The 18,461-nt window shown below is 42.6% G+C and overlaps 2 protein-coding genes across 2 annotated transcripts; one reads left to right on the plus strand and one right to left on the minus strand.

Annotated features, from left to right (window-relative positions):
* Positions 1-941: 941 nt before the first annotated feature.
* On the plus strand, positions 942-5,140 carry emc9 (ER membrane protein complex subunit 9). The gene is made up of 6 exons (XM_085763684.1): positions 942-1,110; positions 1,373-1,572; positions 2,434-2,510; positions 2,646-2,715; positions 2,832-2,926; positions 3,838-5,140. Exons 2-6 carry the CDS (start codon positions 1,378-1,380, stop codon positions 4,016-4,018), a joined length of 618 nt encoding a protein of 205 aa, XP_085619810.1. The 5' UTR covers positions 942-1,110; positions 1,373-1,377; the 3' UTR covers positions 4,019-5,140.
* Positions 4,437-17,168, minus strand: irf9 (interferon regulatory factor 9). Its single transcript, XM_085763683.1, has 10 exons — positions 17,061-17,168; positions 16,539-16,608; positions 15,504-15,626; positions 14,742-14,922; positions 10,991-11,130; positions 9,842-9,932; positions 9,289-9,351; positions 8,108-8,497; positions 7,084-7,199; positions 4,437-6,166 (listed from the first exon to the last, which is right to left on the minus strand). Exons 2-10 carry the CDS (start codon positions 16,593-16,595, stop codon positions 5,999-6,001), a joined length of 1,329 nt encoding a protein of 442 aa, XP_085619809.1. The 5' UTR covers positions 16,596-16,608; positions 17,061-17,168; the 3' UTR covers positions 4,437-5,998.
* Between the last annotated feature and the right edge of the window lie 1,293 nt (positions 17,169-18,461).

Consider the following 18,461-nt stretch of genomic DNA (forward strand, 5'->3'; position numbering starts at 1 on the left):
TTCTCAAATGTCAAAATCTTGGGGCCCAGATATTGTTTGCATGACTCTTGACAAAAGGCTTCTCTGTAGGCTACCACCGGTTTACTAGAATTGATGCCAGCAGTCTAAATTGTTACTACTCAAAACAGAAACTGTTAAAAAGAAGGCATACGTTGATCAACCGACCAATTCTGGTAAACATTTGCTGGACACTTAATTGAAAGGCTTTATTTGGCATGAAATTTTAAAAAGAAAGGATTTGCCAAAGCATCAATACTCAAGAAACAAACCAAAGTGGTTATGGAGCATTAGACACTGTCAAGGCAATTAATTACCTATTTTCCCTCTCAATGTAGAAACCAGCGAATATCCATTCCACAGTTTAAATGAACATTTTATCCCTTCACCACTTGAGGGAGCTCTTCTACACAACAAGCTTGAAAGTGAAGCTGAGGAAGGTGATAGACTGTGTATGGTGAAACGAAATGACTCGCAAATAAAAGTATTATGCTCGGGCAAAAAAAGGGGGTTATTTTAACTAGACTAAAATTTGGGCATTGGGGTATTACTGTCTGGCAAGTTTAAAAGTGATTTGGTATGGTTGTGTGGGGAATTGGAGACTGCGGTCCATATTTCTTGTAATTTGTAGGCTCTTGTCATAGACAGCAGTTGTTTATGGATTTGTCAGATCTGGCCCTGTCTAAACTGCTTTTGGGTTAGGGGGAAATCTGATTCTATTGGGAGGGCAGCTTTAAAATACCTCCATTCTACTGGGTTGTATGAGAAAATGTTATTATCGTCTTGCCATGACCTGTGGAGGGCAGCATTACGCTGGATCGCGTACAGCCTGCCGAAAGTCCACAAGAAGAAGAAGAGGAAATGAGTGGCATCTTGCTCCTCCAATCGAATGTCCAGACGTCGACGCGTTGACCAATCACATGATTACATTCAACTCTCTGGGCGGGACCGGAAGTACCCGTTCAGACGCTTCACACACTAGCTGCCAAGTGAAACAGCTAGCTCTGTTGGCTTCATTAAAGCTCCCATGACCCGTTAGACTCGGTCAATCATAGTCAATATTTGTTCCTCGAAGCTTCGTTTCCGGTGTACAATTATTGTACTCTTCGTCAGGTGAGACTGAACACAGAGCTGCTCGCCTAGCTTCTATGCTAATGCTAACACTGTCTGCTGCAACAACAGCCGGCTGGCAGCAGGTGATTTAGCCACATCTAGCTCAGAAACACATCCATGGGATACGGGTTCAGTACAGTTTCGTTTAACGGCAGTCTTGTCTTTCATTTGTGTTGTCTGAGTAGCTTAGGCCTCTGTTCTGGTCTTTTGTCGCCCAGTGTTGCTGAGCCTGTGTGTGTTTCCGTATGTGTCCCAGCAGGAGTCATCATGGGTGAGGTGGAGCTGTCCTGTCGTGCCTATGTGAAGATGTACCTGCACGCCTGCCTGTTTCCCCGCTGCAGCATCAACGGGCTGTTGCTGTCGTCCAGCTCGGCAGGTGGCGCTGTGTGCGTGACGGACTGTGTGCCGCTGCTCCACTCCCACCTGCCCCTGGCTCCCATCACCCAGCTGGCCCTCACACAGGTACGTGGGACACCTGCCCTCGAGCTTGTTATCCTCACTTGACTGTCCAGGCAAACTCAGCATGTAAATCTGCAGGCTATTTGAGGCTGGTGTTTGCATCACATTTGGGTGATTGCCATTGCCAACCATCCGTTTTCAGGTTGTTCTCCACCACATACAGATGTTTTGAAGGTATTGCCCAGATCCAAATCCTAAATAATTCCCTGAATACTATTTATTTCTCAGCTGACTTCATACAAAGTGAATTTGTCAGAGAAAACTAATACATTTACCCTCCTGCCTCTACTCCCTCTTGTTTGAAGAGTTGCCAATGTGCATGTGATCTAAATGTCTAACACTGTGTCCTAAGGTCAGGCCCTGAACCCTCACTGACTTAACTCACATCAGCTGTAAAGTGACTGAGTGTGAGAGTCTGTGAGGGTCCAGATACTGTAAACGGGAATCGGAATTTATCCCCACTGGCTGGTCTGGGACCGATAATTTACCGTTTACTTTAGCATGCACAAGGTCTGTGAGGGACAGACTCAAAACAATAGTTTTTTTTTTTTTTTTTTTTTGCTCCGTCCATTAACAAGAAAGAAACCTGGGAGCTCTCTCTGTCTACCTTTGTTTAGTTACTCCCATTCTGAGAGCATCCTCTCTATTTGACTTCACAGCGCTATGAACTGTGGGTAATTTCCTTACGCTAAGTCAGTATCGATGCTGACTTACGGTAAGGGGGCACAAAGTGCTCATTCACTGACTCACACTGACTTGATTATCTGACGATGGGACAGCCCTCACACACTTACGGACTTCCCGTGAACGCACCTCTGAGTCAGTGAGTGGTCAGATTGGAATTCACCCAAATGTCTGTTTCAGGTGGATGTGTGGTGCTCACAGACTCAGCAGAGGATAGTGGGATACTATCAGGCCAACGCCTGTGTATCAGACAGCAGGTAGGTCCAGACTGTGATTTCTCTTCAAACCCCATCACATTTCAGCTGTTCAATACACTATATAGTTATAATTTCAGTCAAATCTGAATGTTATTGTCATTCTTCTTTAATATCTCCCTCTTTTTGACCCAACAGCCCGACACCATGTGCACTGAAGATAGCTGATAAGATCTCTGAGCAGTTTGACAATGCAGTTTTGTTAATGGTAAGTGTAAAGTAACACAAAAGACATTTGATTTGATCATATGAGAAACAGGAGATATTAAAGCTGGAACATGAAATAACAAACAGTTGTGTTTTTCATTGTCCTTTGTTTCACAGCTTGATGGTAGTAAGATGTCTCCAGACTATCGAGTTCCTCCGATCGTGATGTACGAGCGCAAAGATTCAAGATGGACGCTCAAAGACAAGCACACGTAAGCCACAGCTGGTGGGGGGGGTGTTATGTACAGTTACTAATGTCTGATCCATCATGTCAGTGTCAGTCGAGGGGAACACACTTTAAGCTGAACATCATTATTTTTATCTCACAGTCTGAGACTTGAAGGGATCAAGGTGTTTACATGATGGCTTCATCATGTCTTCCTGTTAAATATAATTAAATTTATTATTAGAATATTTTCTCTGAAGTATGTTGTTAGACACAAGGCAGGACAATGACTGCTTTGCTCTGAGTCTGTTTTCAAATTAATACTTTTACATTTTAAAACATCTTCTTCCCAGAACTGTCCTTGAAATCTTTCCTGGTACATAAAATTGTAAAGTATCAGTAATGTTATGTAGATCATATATTGCACATTATGACATCATAAACCTAAAGTCATGTGTACCTATCACTGTAACTGTCTCTTTAAACATTGTTGTGAACACATTTTGTTTTTTAAAAGTATTTTTTCACCTTTAATTAACAGGACGGTAGAGATAGAGCCTCTGTATATGGAGAGTGAGCCAATCCAAGTTATTAAAGGGATAGTTAAACATTTTGACCTATCCTCAAAAACAACTCTGTCTCGTAACGTTCCGTTATTATCTCATAGCGTGGTGAATGTGCAGGTCACAACTTGTCCACCAGAGCGTTTTGGAGTTGTTGGATTGTGTATTTGATGAGTTTGATGAGGGAAACAAAGAAATTCCATGAGTCTCCGTAGCGTAGCTCTGAGCAGCTCGCGGCTCTGCTCCGCCGTTTTAAAACAGCTTGCACCAACAATTAAAGGTAACTGCTCCAAAAACTATAGGGATTATGGCAATGGACCAATTTGCTAAAATGTTGAACTATCCCTTTAAAACTGCCCTGATCTGCCACACCCCTCTGCTTGGTCTCCTGCAGGATAATGCTGAGACAGTGGGAGGAGACCCGGGCGATCGCCGGCCAGATGCTGGAGTCGGGCGATCACATGCTATTGGTGGATTTTGACAGCCACTTGGACGACATCACAAAGGACTGGACCAATCAGAAACTGAACACCAAGATAGCAGAGCTGGCCTCGCCGGCCAACGGAAACATCTAAGACTGAGAAGCCGTTAGACCAGTTTGTACTAGAGCCCAGAGTTATTTATGTTCTGACCCAACGTCATCATGTGTTTTGTTCTGTTTTGTTTTTTAACAACCCGACACAGCCTCATGTTCCACACAGAGTTTAGAAAGACATTTATTTTTAATGCATTTTCATGACTGAACAAGGACATAACATAACAAACAAACATGCATAAATAACAAAATATTCACTGTCGATTTAAAGGAAAAATCCACCTTAACTAACACCCGTAACACTGCTGCTGATCACCTGTGGTATTTACTTCCTGTTCTGTTCGTCAGCTGATGCTTGACTTTTCTTTTTCCTACATATTATGAAGAGAGAGAATAGAAACGCTGTACAATACAAACGTTTTACAGTGGAAACCAATGTGCTTAAGTTCAGATGTTAGTTTTTAAATGAGACAGGTTAAAGTAGGAGTATCTTTTGCTGTCAGACTGCATTAGTTTTAGTCACACCTTCCTAATAAACTGCCAATTGATCATTTGGTGCCTCATCTTCCAAACATGGCATTGAAGTTTCTTCACAGAGACAAATTTTAGTGATGATTTTACAGCATAATGTGTCAGTTTATTCCTCTGTACGTTGCCTTCAGACCTCTTTCTTTTTCTTTTTCATCACAGCCACACACACACTGCTTATTCGACATATTGTGACTCACTTGTAGAGCTGCCTTTGTATTTTTACACTACAGGAGTTGTTGCCCAAACTGATCTTGTGACTTTCCAAGAGGAAACATTCTAAAAAAAAAAAAACAAGCTCCTGCCAAAAATCAGTTGGATGTGGTCGTGAGGAGGAGGAGGAGTGTTGCACACACTTGTCTGAGCGTCAGCAGGCTCTATTCACTGTATTAAAAGATGTTTTTGTCGGCTCAGGATCACGTGTCGCTCTCACAACATTAATCGGGTTTGTCTCCGCAGCATCGTTAAGTTTGTCCTGTATTAAATGCACTGATGTGAATGATTTCTAACAGGTGGATTTTTCCTTTAACTGCTCTGACTGAACTGCACAGACTCACACCTGAGGCCCGGCCGCAGCATTGTCATGTCGCACCAACAATGTGAAACTTTTATTAAAACACAACCAACCCCCATCTGTATGTACATCCATGTTTCTGTTTACAGACAAAAACCTTCCATAAAAAAAGAGTTTGAGTTGAGTAGATGGAAAAAAAAGTACAACTATGACGAGGATACAATGTTTCTACTTAAGTTTCTATTGCAGCTATGACTTCATTTATTTTTTATTTTTTTATTTAATGTTTCCCTTTATTTTACAGTAAAATGAATATTTATATCTAAAGGTTTCTATAGTGCTATAGTATAAACACAGTTGCTCTCAGTTTTTTTCAAGCCTTGGTTCCCAACCTTCCTAACCCTAACTGCTTTATTTCAACACTTAGGGCTTATAGCACCTCCAATTACACAGCGATTTACAATGAAAACAAGCAAGACGAGACATGTTTTTTTTTTGTTCCTCTCCTTGGGGTCTTGAAACATTGGCAGATAAAAAAGCTAATTAACGTCCTGTCTTTAAAGCGTTCAGACCAGCGCTCAGTGTTGGTTTGCATGTAGTGCTTCAGTTTACCAACAGATCTCTTTCAAGGACACGAGGGGCCAGACCGCCCCCCTGTAAAGTCACCTCCAGCTGACAGAGTTCACTATGTTCTCTCCAGTCATGAAGTGTTAACGCTCTGGTGTACCTAACCTAAAGTTCTATGTTTGAAGTGCTATTCCTTTATTTTGTGCTTCCTGCTCAGGCTGAGAGTTGTGCACAAAACGCTCTTATTCTGTTTTCAGTTATCGCTCAGGAGGAATGTAGAGCCTTGTTAAACGTGTCGACATTGTCACATCGCTCAGCCTGTTCCGTCTGAGCTTCTTAAGACCCGGTTTAAACAAGGATTTTGGGGTCGGGGTGGAATGAAACCCCCCCAAAAAAGTGTTCGGTCAGTGCTCAGAGAGTCCCGCAGACGATGGCGTCGGACGTGGGCGTCGGCACGGTGACCAGGTTGAGCGTTATTTCCCCCAGAGGAGACTGACTGGCCAGAGACTGCAGGAAGGTGATGGACTCCAGGAAGGACCGAGCGTTGTACACCTCCTGCTCCGCCCACGGTAAGGTGATCTGCAGGGGAGGAAGAGGAGGGTGAGGGGTTTTCACCGAGCCACAGCCACAGACCAGATCATGTTTCAGTATAATTATGATGATGAAAGTTCACAGACCATCGGTTTAAATCAATCACATTGTTGTGAGGGACTTTTACATCCTTCCATGCACCTGTACAGTATCTGTAAGATTAACTTCTGTTAGTGTGGATATAGGGTGTGTGAGGCTTAAAACCTCAATGATAGAACTTTCTATTACAACTGTTTCCCTTAAGTGACCTCGTCTATCAAGACATCACATATTTGTGAATAAAACTGAGTGTATCCTGCAGATACGACGACTGAGTGAGGAGGAGGAAGTTACAAGTTAAATATAAAAATGAGATCTCAACTACACGATCTGGAAAAGTGTTCATTTCACTTCTGCTGACATGAAAACCAAACACACACATCTGACCCGTCCGTGATACCACTCTGACGGCTGCCGCAAACCCACATGTGGTTTCATTTGTTTTTTGGTTTCCATTTGATACATTTACAGAAACACCTCTGAGGTTTGAGAATGGTGGTGAAGGATTTACATACATTTTACATACAAAAAATGCTGTTGTTGTATTCAAATATTTAGCCACACGTTGGGATGCATGTAATTATTATTTTATTATTGATTAACAGGCAGAATATCTCTCAATGAATTAATGAATCTAATAATTTCTCAGATTGTCAAACCAACAGCCCAAAAATGTTCTTTTTACTTTTAAATATCATATCAAAGCCCAAAACACAAAATAATAATTAAAAAAAGATTATTTCACTCTGTGGGTGATATTACCCTTTGAAATTGAGACAAAGAATATTTGACTATAAGCAAGAAAGTAACAGGAAAAACCCAGACAGTGTTTATTACTCAGGAGTGAGTGTGTGAAGTGTGTTTACCTTGACAATAATGAGTTTGGAGGTGGCGTCCTCTGTGTTGCTCAGCTCTTCTCCAAAGCACAGAGTGACGCTGCTCTGAGGAGGCTCGCCGCCGTTGGACCGGAAGTGTTCCAGCTCTGAAAACACAGCAAAGATAATCACAGTTAACACTTTTATTTAATATCAATGAATTTCTCTATTGTTTTATCTACACAAAGCCAGAGAACTGTGAATAAACCAAGTCCAGGGAGGTGTCATGTGATCAGAGGAACATTACTATTTGAACAAACCAAAGACTCAAACCAATGTAAAAAATCATTGTGTACCTGTTAAAGGAGTTAACATCTGGAGCAACTGTCCTGAAAATATTAAATCACGCGGCACACTAGCCAGCTTTACAGAAATGATGGGATTTCTTGTTACAATATGTAAAATTGAGTTTATTGATCTTCTACTGTTAATTTTGGATTGTGTGCTGTGTGTTATGTGCTATTATTGATTTTGTTGTTACATAAGTTTACAGATATGATTAATTTCTAATTTTTGTGCTTTATTCTTTTTGCATTTTTTGTGATGAGGTGCCTTAAAATGTACTGAAACAAATTCATTCATTCATTCATTTACTATATCAGAATTTTTTGATTTACAGAATTTGGGGTTTTCAATAAATGTAAGACATAATACAATTAATACAATTAATTAAAAGAAATAAGGATGTGGAATATTTACATCTGTGTGTAATGAACCTATATAATATACAAGTTTCACTATTTGAATTGAACTGCTGAAATAAATGAACTTTTCCATGATATTCTAATAAGAAAAATGTCTTTTTGACTTGAACCATGAATCTGTCTGTGTTTCTGCACATTAAACTGATCCGTTCATCTTGTCTTGGTTTTAAAATAACCTTCTTCAACTGGACTTCCTGCACATTTTAGATGAACTACTGTGGAAGAACTGTGACAGTGTGCAGCTGCTGGCCACAGCTTCATTCAGAAACTATCTGTAGACTGAATGCCACTCATCCGATCCCATCACTCACGTTGCTTGAAGACCTCTTTACTGAAGAGCAGCACCGGCTCGCTGTTCCTCTCCATCTTGTGGGGGCCCGGGGTGGTGGTGTGAGGCCCCGTCCAGAAGACCCGCCCCTGGCAGAACCTCTTCCCGTACACGCCCTGCCTCCCCGAGGTCAGCGCCACCCCCTTCTCCATGAAGGGCAGCAGGGTGAAGAGCGCCTGCAGCTCGGGGCCGACCGGCAGCGTGGAGGGCGGCTCCGGCAGGGGGATGCGGGGGAACCGGCCCTTGAGGACGGCCGGCGTCGGGGGGGCGAGGGAGGAGGGCAGGTACGTTATCCGCACGTCGGTGCCCTGGATTTGACGCCTGAGAACCTCCTGCCCCAGATAGTGGATGGCCACGCTGAAGGAGTCCTGGTCTGGAGGCAGAAACAGAGAGGGGGCGGATGAAAAACATGTTGGATATGGACCTCAGCCCTGAACCTTGTGGGCCCTGTTTGGTGGTCCCCCCCCCCACAACACATAAAACACCTAATCTCCCTTTGACAAAGCACCACGTTCTGGCCTTTAGTTACTCTATTGGCCAGACGCCTCAGTAGAAACATGTTCTCCCCCCTTCACGCAACGGTTGGCTTAGAGAGGTCTGAACTCATATCAGAGTTGAAAAGATAAGGTTTGTTTTAGTTTATCTTATTTTATTCGTAACAATCAGGGGTTAGGGTTAGGGGGTTAGGGGGGTCATGTAAAAAAAAAAAAAAAAAAGTCCCGTGAATCCCTCCGGTGGCACTGATGATAAATAACGAATGGTCCCTAAACACAGTTGAAAATGTTTTTCTCATCATTGATAAGCACCAACTTTATTTATAAACTACATACTATGTCCTCATGTGTTATAAATGAAGAATTCGTTAATACATAAAGGGACTACGGGGAGTTTTGGGGAGCGAAGTGTTTTCACACTACATTTCCCATGAGCCTCTGCGCGCACGGTGAAATTCTTGGACCGACAAAATGCCTATATTTATCGAAAATGGACCCATTAACAAGTGTGGGTAATGTAGATTCATCCTATGAGACTCTTTTATAACCAAAAAAACTCCTTGTTGTCCGTTTAACTAATATAGTGTGTACTTATAAAATGTTACCGAAAAATGTCCTGCGTTTTGCACTCAACAAGCTGCTCAGCTGTTGCTGAGTTTGGGTGTTTTACCTTCTTGAGGAGGAGGGGCCGTCTCCTCGATCCGCACGTCCAGCATGATCTCGTCCATCACCACTGCAGACACAGACAGAGATCCTCAATAAAAAGTGATGAAGTGAACTTCTCTGATGTGAGATCAGATGAGCTCATACAAGAAGTCCCAGTGAGCTGGTCAGCTGAGCTCATGACTTCATTTAGAAGCAGAGCTGTGAGGGAACGGCCTCAGCACAGATGTACAAAACAATGCAACCAACCAAATTATACACAGTTCCTGCTCTGAGCATCATTACAGTATGTGCAGGGGTGCACACAACATTAACTGTAACCATCCCTAACACTGATTATGAGCAGGACGCAGCCTTGTTGCTTCATCATGCTCATGTATAAATGTAATAAACCAATGAGAAACCTGATTAAAACATCTCTCACCAGGAGAAATCAGGTTTCACATCTGATTCTGAACACGTCTGTTTACTGAGTGTGTGTGTGTGTGTGTGTGTGTGTGTGTGTGTGTGTGTGTGTGTGTGTGTGTGTGTGTGTGTGTGTGTGTGTGTGGAGGACTCACCGTCTCCCTGGATGGTGGTGGTGGTGCTGTGTGGCACCGGCTCCACTGTCTGGATGGTGATGTCGCTGTGCAGCAGAGCCTCTTCAACACACTGTCAATCAGAGAGATGAAGACAGAGTGAGAGACCTGTCCAACCCCCCCTCACCCACCCCCCATCAGCTGTCAGCTGAAAGTAAAGGGTTAATGAATTGACCCAAACACAGTTATCCAAGGCCTTTTATGAATTTATGGATGCAGGATAAGTGCATTCCTCAGGAGGGAGATAAACTCTGGGGGAGTGGAGAAGAGACCTTGAGGACGGTGCTTTCACTGTCTGCACTGGAAGTAAATTATGTCTTCTCCTGTTTGTTAGAGTATCTAATGCAGGGGTGCTCATTACTGTACGTCGACTGGTAGATCTCAGAGATAGTGCGTGTAGATCGCATTACATTCAATCTTTTTTTTGTGTTGTTTTTTTTCCCCACTAGACAGATTTCAGTGTATCCGTCATCCCGAATAGTCTTGTGCCGATCGGCAAAATTTGATGTTATTAAAAAAAACACCTGTAGACTACAGGCGTTGTGCTCTGTCTCAGACAGCTGATTGCTGCTCAGATGGCGGTTAGATCTTCACATTTTGAACAGTTTTTAGCGCAGCCAAATGCCAGGCTAGATAGAAAGAAACAGCAGAGTGTGTTCCTCTGACAGCTCGTCCATACCGATGTCAGTCGAAGTGTGCCATCTTTGTTGGTCTTACAAGGTTCATTTTTATGTCTAATACCAAGGTCTCATTACTCTCTCATTATCAGTTATACACAGTGTTATAAAAAAAAACACAGCTAACAGCATGATATGTCCATAAATAATGGAGGTAGATCATTTTGACCTGGTCATTTTAAAAGTAGCTCACAAGCTGAAAAAGTTTAGGCACCCCTGAAAGTTGCATTCAGAGGCCAACAAGCTGCATATTAATGTGATGCCGTTTTGATGTAGCATCATCAAGACGTATTGGTGATTCCCTATGTAAACTCCAATTAAATGACTTTATTCACTCAGACTCTAAACCTGCTGATTCTGTAACACTGATGCTAACATGGATATGGACAACTCAGCTTGGCTCCAACCTGCAGCTGAACTTGTGTTGCTCCCCCCCCCCCCCCGATCAACTCACCAGCTGAGACACGGCCACCTCCTCCTCCGTCTTTATCTGTTTGATTGTTTGACCGACTTCCTCTCCCTGGAACTCGCTGCTCCTCCTTTTCGACCTCTTTGAACTTTTTTCCTTGCATTTCTTCTCGGGGACCACCAGACCTACACACACACACAAAAACACACACACAGGGTTTAACACAGCTGACAAACAACCAACACTTATAGAAGAATGAGACATTCTGCTGTTTTCAATGCCCCAGTCCGTGTTGATGTTGGGTGAACTCCACTGACTAAGCAAAGCAGCAGTGGCGCAGCTCTTCGTCTCCATCAGGAAACAGGCAACAATATCTTTAAGGAGGTCAGATCAGGCCATGTTTGTTATGGCAGAGTGACTCCATCCAACAACACTGTCAACAAATCTTCACATACACTGAAAACGTCAGTGTGGGAGGTTATTTATATTTGTTTAAGAGGGATAATAAAAACATTTAATCAAAAATTTCTTTTAAAAAGGAACAAACCACAGTGAGATAACAGCAGTCACTCTGTGTCACTGCACTGCACTGTACTTTGGTCTGTTCTCACTGTGTCAGCAGGAAGGCATCCAGGTTTATTTGTGTAAGAGCTTTAAAACACAAAGGCAATGCAAAGTGTCATGTAAAAGTTCTCATGCAGAACTTAAAGTAGAATCAAGAGGAAAATGAAGCTGATCTCTGTAGAGCTGAATTAGAAGAGGTAAATTAGATGACGTCAAAGATCTCTGCTCTGGTGACTTTCAGGTTTCAACAGAGAGGTGTCAGAGACAGAGAGAGAGAGAGAGGTGTTAATTCTTAGAACTACAGAGACGAAGCCACAAAAAACCTTGAAGTTTTCGTGACGGTGAAGAATCGAGCGGAAGAGCAGAGTGAGTGTGTCTCGGTGTGAGAAAGGAAGTGGGCTGTTGACGAGCGGTGATGTGGACGGGGGCCGTTGCGACACCGGGTGAAAGGTTTCTACAGCCTGGCTGTGATGAAAGGTTTGAATCAGTGTTTCCACCCAGCTGCAGGAGGTGTGTGAGTCTGAGAGGCCGAATCACTGCCTGCAAAACTCAGGGAGGACTATTTCTCCTCGGGGAGGGACACACTGACAGAGACCAAAAACACTAGTCTCAACAGTAGCCTTCTAACAAGTCCTGCACTCTCATCGACTCTATGTTTGTATATTTTCATTGTTAAATTGGACTGAAATGATTAAATGATTATCACAATAGCTGCTGCTGTCAATCAACTGACTGACCAATCAGCTACTGGCTTCAGATCTCTGCAAGTTTTACTGATGAACCAAGAAGATGAGTTACTGAATGTTTGAAAATCAATCAATCAATCAATCAATCAATCAATCAATCAATCTATCTATCTATCTATCTATCTATCTATCTATCTATCCATCCATCCATCATCCATCCATCATCCATCCATCCATCCATCCATCCATCCATCATCCATCCATCCATCCATCCATCCATCCAACCAACCAACCAACCAACCAACCAACCAACCAACCAACCAACCAACCAATCAATCTATATCGATATTATTATATTACTCTGATGTTATATGTCAAAACCAATGGCTGTCATATATCTCAGTGGGTAGAGCCAGCACCTCACATATAGAGACTATAGTCCTCACTGCAGCTGGCCCTGGTTCGAATCCCCTGGCGGCCCTTTGCTGTGTTTCATCTCCCCATTTCCTGTCTCTCTCTGACTATCCTATCAATTAAAGGCATAACAAAAAATAGAACAACCATAACTCTAACTCTTGGACTGTGTTTTGGGGACTCGCTCGCTGTTTGTTATCAGGAGAGTGTGTGTGCGTGTATGTTACGCTCTGTTACACACAGATAAAACGGTGCCAGGATCCTCCCTCATTCCCACCACACAGGGGGAAAAACTCATAATCCTTTCTGCAATACGTTTTTTTTTTTTTTTGTAATTAACCTGTCAAGCAGTGACATGCAGGCAGACTGATGAGTGTGTGGGTGGAGCCGTCCTGCTGCCAGCTGAGAGGAAAACATCTGATATCTGCAGCCGCCTTCACATCTTCTGTGTCCATTAAGAAAAAACTAAATGTCTCAAGTTTCAGACTGTTGATCTGACACAGAGCGATCTGAGGACATCACATGTGGACTGTGGGAATTTTTTAAACTTAAGTGTCAGAGTAAATATAATCTGATGACTTAGCTCCGACAATAACAGTCAGGTGCATCATATGAAAAACACTACAGTACAGCTTTATGACTGCACACACTCTGAAGGTGTGTGACACTGAATATGAAACTCCTGCGTAAACACTGTGGGTTTTCAGGTTAACAGCTCTCCCCCTCCCTTGTTGACTGAACTCAATACAAACATTAGTATTTGTATACAGCGTTACTATGTGAGATCCAAGATTAAAGTCCGCGCAGAGCCACACACCTGTCACGCTAACACGGAATCACTCCTAGATATGTTTCATTGATCCTGGATCAGTTTCCTGCTGCGTCTCCTCTCACACTCAGCAGGAGCCTCCGGTGTTCGTGCTCTGATCTCAGTCCTCGTCTGTACTTGCAGGATCTGGGCTTAGTGAGGTAACTTCAGGGTTAACTCTGGGTTTTCCGTACCACAACGGTGGTTCACCTCTATGGTAACAGTGTCGTGCAAAAGTTTGGTCAAAGTTTCTGTTACAGTAATGTGAACAGTTCAGCAGGTGGAAGATGAAATGATCTCCAAAAGGCATAAAGCTAAACATGAAACACTCTTTTGTGTGAAAAATGGACTGATTACAGAAGACGAGAAGAGGACACCACCATGGCCACTGGACAATAAGGACATTGATATAAGGATGAGTGTTTAACTATGTATGCATGATGTGCCCTGACACTGTAATTGTTGAAAGAAAAATTCAGCGCTCTTTTGCAATATTTTAAACAATATCAGTGTATTATTTTTGTTTTCTACAGTTTTAGAGTGAAATAGGGAAACAAAGCAGCAGCCTGCAGAAGAATGGGAAACCCAGGAGACTTGAGCTCTCAAGTCTACTATTTACACACTGTGATAGTTTCCAAAGGGGGGGGGGCTACTAGGTACTAACTATGCAGGGTGGCCAAACCTTTGCCGAGGGCCCTTTTCCTTTTCTGTCATTTTGAAAATTAAAAACAAATCACATTGTTTAAAATGTAAAAGGAATGTGTCATCTGTAACTTTATGCCTTTTGGAGATCATTTCATCTTCCACTTGCTGAACTGTTCACATTAACAGACATTTTGACCAGGGGTGACCAGACATGCCACTGTAGGTCATATCTAGATTGAGATCCCCGGGTATAAAAGCTCCGCCTACCGACCAATGGATTTTCTTGGGAGATGGCATCAGTTGCCTCTGTGTCTGTTCTCTGCTGCAGCGATGTGGGACACACCTTCTGAATCTACTGTACCTGCTGCGCTGAGGTCATGTGACGTAGAGATGTAACCAACGCCTATTTCATTATTGATATTCCCAGTAATAAATAAAAGATGTTCATCATAGAGAACAGCGACGTCTTCAAACACCTCATGTGAAAAGACGTCAATTAGAATACCTGCTGATCATTCCTCCGATCTAAAACTCAATAATTAATCAACCGACTGTATTGGCACGACTGTCGGTTGGCATTCCTCCAGACCGCTCCAGCCAGGAGAGGTGGGAGGGCCGATTCCCATCCGTCCCCCCGCCCCCCTCTGTGTGGGAGAAGCTGAGACGACCGTGAACTCACCCTGCTCGCTGAAGGGGACCAGGCGGTAGACCTTGTACGGCTCGGAGATGTCCAGCTGGGCTCGCTCCATCACCTCCTCGAACTCGGTGCTCTTGTTGAGGGCGCAGCGCAGGCGCGTCTTCCAGGAGGCCGGGCTGTCCTGACCGCCGTCCGTCAGCTTCCCTTTGAACTCCGCCCACGCCTGCAGAGGACACACATCCTCAGATCAGATGAGGCTAAACCAGTGGTTCCCAACATTTTTTCCTTGAACCCCCCCATCCTGTTATCAAAAGAATAATGTGATACAAACTTCTATTTACAAAAGTAAACTGTTGATAAAAGGTGGAGCCCTGCCATGGGTATGTAATATACATTTTGAATCCATTCTGAATTATTAATCTATCAATCGATTTTGTTCTATCCTATTTTGTTTTATTTTATTACGTTTTATTTTTATCTTTCTGTCCATTTTCCTTTGTTGTGTCATAATTGTTACCGTGTCCCTATAAACAGGTAGGTTGTAGGTTTTTGTTCCTATTGTCTTTGTTTATGATCCAATTGGGTGTGTTATTGGAATTTTAAAATTTCAATATGCACAAGTACAATAATGATAACTTCACAACCTCAGAGCAGACAAAGCTCTGTGGACCCCCTGAGGGGGGCCCGGACCCCAGGTTGGGAACCAATGAGCTGAACTCCTGTCTAAGTCATGGAAGAGGAGTTTGGAGAGTTTTGTGATTCGGTCTGGAGCCAAAAAAAGAAAAAAAAAAGAGGAATCCTGACCTTGAAAATGGCGGCGTCCTCGTCTTTGCGGAAGTCCTGTTTCCCAGCATGTTTCCATGGGATCCGGAACATTGTTTTGGCCTCATCGTCCCACACCAGGCCGGGATATTTTCCACTGCTGACCTACAACGGGCCACAAGTAAACACACCAAGGATGAGTTTTATTTAGTCACTGAAGCTTCTCTGAGCAGCGTCTCTCACTGTCCACCCTCACTTCTATCTCTCACTCTCTGGGCTGAGACTCACTGAGCTCTTCTTCTAGGGGAAGAATCTAAATTTAGATTGATATTTCACACTTGAATTGAAATATCAACTAATAATAATAATAATAAAAAATTTAGTTACTATGTAAATACAACAACATCTATGAGTAACATCAGAGCTCTGGACCTGTGATGCTTTGTTGGATTCAGCATCTGAAATTTTAAGTTTTCTTCTGATTTCTGTCACTATACTGAATGTTTTCACTCCATCTGACATTTTAAGGGCAAAACAGTCACAGATTAATGAAGAAAATATTAAAACTGACACCTAAAATAACAACAACAAAAAAACACAAAATAAGTCGAAAATGATTCTGAGATTTGCTTCTTTTCTGTGTTCTCATATTGGAGTTGATGTTGAGGTTGAGTTAAGTTACAGCGACTTGTAGCTTTAATATCATGTTATTGCAGCTGATACTGTGCTATAATCAGTTTGATTATTGATTGATTTGGTGATGATGCTCTTGATTAATCAGGAAAACGCTGTAACATTTTCTCAGGTCCATGTTCAGTAGACTGACTGTGTCTTCACTAGGTTTTCTATCATCAGCTGATTGACCAATGGGCAGTCAGCCACACTAAACAGCCTGATCACAGTCATTGATTGAACATCTATAAATATCAATATTAATGTGCAGGTTTACTGTGAGTGGAGCCCCCTATCGCTCCCTTTCCCTTTCCTTATCCCCCCCTCCCACATAGTTTCCTCCCCCCCCCCCACAGTCCACTGCCCCTCCCTCTCTGAGTATCCCCCCCACACACACACACCCACCTGATCGACGATCCAGGAGCGCAGTCTGCGAGTGGAGCGCATTCTCCCTGCTGCCATGACTGTAAACAAGCTGAACAAAAACACCCATTGTCACAAACAACAACAACAACAACAACAACAACAACAACAGTGTGTCTCAACACGTCCCTGCAGTGGCACTTAGATCACACTTTTATTCACAATAAACTTCTGAATAATCGATCATTTAAAAAAAAAAGTAAAAATGTTCAAAGTGCAACTTATTTTAGTGTAAATATATCGACTGAAGCCGTAAGAGAGAGAGCGAGATTGTGTGTGTGTGTGTGTGTGTGTGTGTGTGTGCAGCCTCACACGAGATACACTGAACTCCCACATTAAAAAAACAGCCTCTCTAAAATTAACTCATTTCAAATATAAATTCTGGTGTAAGGACAGAAATCAGACGCAGCATCCTCCTCCAGCGGCGTGTGTATGTGTGAGTGTAAATAGAAGTCATTCAAATACAGGTGTAAAATGAAGGAAGTAGGTTTAAGTTTCGTTTACCTCGGCTGTGTTTCCTCCGCGCTGCGTGCTCAGTGCTGTGTCTGCTCTGCGCCTCGGCGCTGCCGGCTCCGCTGCTTTTCACCAGACGCTCCTTTTCCCAGAAATCACGTGGTTTACTAGAAACGGGCAGCGGCGGCGCGCGGGTCCGCCGCTAGGGGGCGACAACGCGCGCGCGCACTGAAACAATGACTTAAAGTGAGGATAGTGGATCATTGTGGAGTTTCAGGCTGTGTAGAAAGACTGTATAAAAAAGGTTTCAGGAGAAATCCATGTGTGCTTTTGTCATGTCTTGGAATGTCTGTCGCTTTGTTTTTTTGTTCCTTTCCCAATTGTTCATGCTATTTGATGATAAAGTAAAAAAAAAAAAAATTAAAAAAAAGTTCAATCAGGAATGTAAACTGAAAGCATTATTTGGAAATATAAATAGACAATATGACTAATATGATACTACATGTTCAACACTATAAATAGATTTGTCCCCTTTCACCCAATTGTGATTATGTGTCATATCAGTCTGATGCATAAGTGTAAATGCAGAAAGTCACAGAGCAAAAGCATTGTTCAAATATTGAGAATGAGCTGGTGAGAAGAAATAGTGAACACAAGAGATTTTTTTCTTTTCTTTTCTATTGATGTGTGTACTTTTGAGAATGAACATGTACCTGTGTGTGTGCGTGCGAAAATGCTGTACACATCAATGAAAAAATGTTAAAAATCAATCAAAACAAAATGAAAAATGACTAAATAAGCCATATCATAAATATCAATATAGTTTTTTTTCGCTGTTGAACTAACTCATATATCAATGAGTAGACTAAAAAAGCATGAAAATACACAAATGAAAAGTACCTGGAATGTGTAATGTGTGTGTTACCACTGGAAGTCTTAGTACTTAATATAAAAAAAGGAAAAGAAAGTAAATAAGCACATACCTCAAGTGAATCAGTTACCAGACTGGGTGGTATTGTAGTTACTCGGAAATCTAGCAACAATAATCCTCTATGTATTTAAAGCAGAAGTAAGCGATATTTTTGTGTTAATATAAGTCTTAAATAGTTATATCTTCCGACAGCAATCACTTACATAGAGTGTTTGGTCTGAAACACGGGTCTGTCAGTCACTCTGCTCTGCTCTGAGCCGAGGAGAAAACTTTTCTCGTATCCTACAAGTTTTATCCAATGAGGAGAGAGAACGGCATAAAGGGCTGTGTGTGCAGCCAAGGGATGCGCGTGAATGTGGTGACGTAGGGACGAGGACCAATAGATCCGTGACGAGGGCGGGGGCTGCTAACTCCATCGGCTGACAAGAAGTTATGGTGCGTTCAGGGCAACCCGTAACTCGTGTTTTTCCGACCTGTAAAGTCGTACCAGTTCGATCTGGTACGAGTTCACGGGTCGGAAG

Source organism: Trachurus japonicus, chromosome 20, assembly GCF_045865225.1.
Source record: "Trachurus japonicus isolate A0001 chromosome 20, Traja_1.0".
NCBI classification, from domain to species: domain Eukaryota; kingdom Metazoa; phylum Chordata; class Actinopteri; order Carangiformes; family Carangidae; genus Trachurus; species Trachurus japonicus.

Excerpts from the sequence above, each read along its gene's own strand:
- emc9 (XM_085763684.1), top strand. The coding sequence starts at position 1,378 with ATGGGTGAGGTGGAGCTGTCCTGTCGTGCCTATGTGAAGATGTACCTG. Across the intron at positions 1,573-2,433 it reads CCCAGCTGGCCCTCACACAG|GTGGATGTGTGGTGCTCACA; the intron begins GTACGTGGGACA and ends TGTCTGTTTCAG. Across the intron at positions 2,716-2,831 it reads ACAATGCAGTTTTGTTAATG|CTTGATGGTAGTAAGATGTC; the intron begins GTAAGTGTAAAG and ends TTTGTTTCACAG.
- irf9 (XM_085763683.1), bottom strand. The coding sequence starts at position 16,595 with ATGGCAGCAGGGAGAATGCGCTCCACTCGCAGACTGCGCTCCTGGATC. Across the intron at positions 14,923-15,503 it reads AGGACGCCGCCATTTTCAAG|GCGTGGGCGGAGTTCAAAGG; the intron begins GTCAGGATTCCT and ends TGTCCTCTGCAG. Across the intron at positions 8,498-9,288 it reads GGCCCCTCCTCCTCAAGAAG|ACCAGGACTCCTTCAGCGTG; the intron begins GTAAAACACCCA and ends TTCTGCCTCCAG.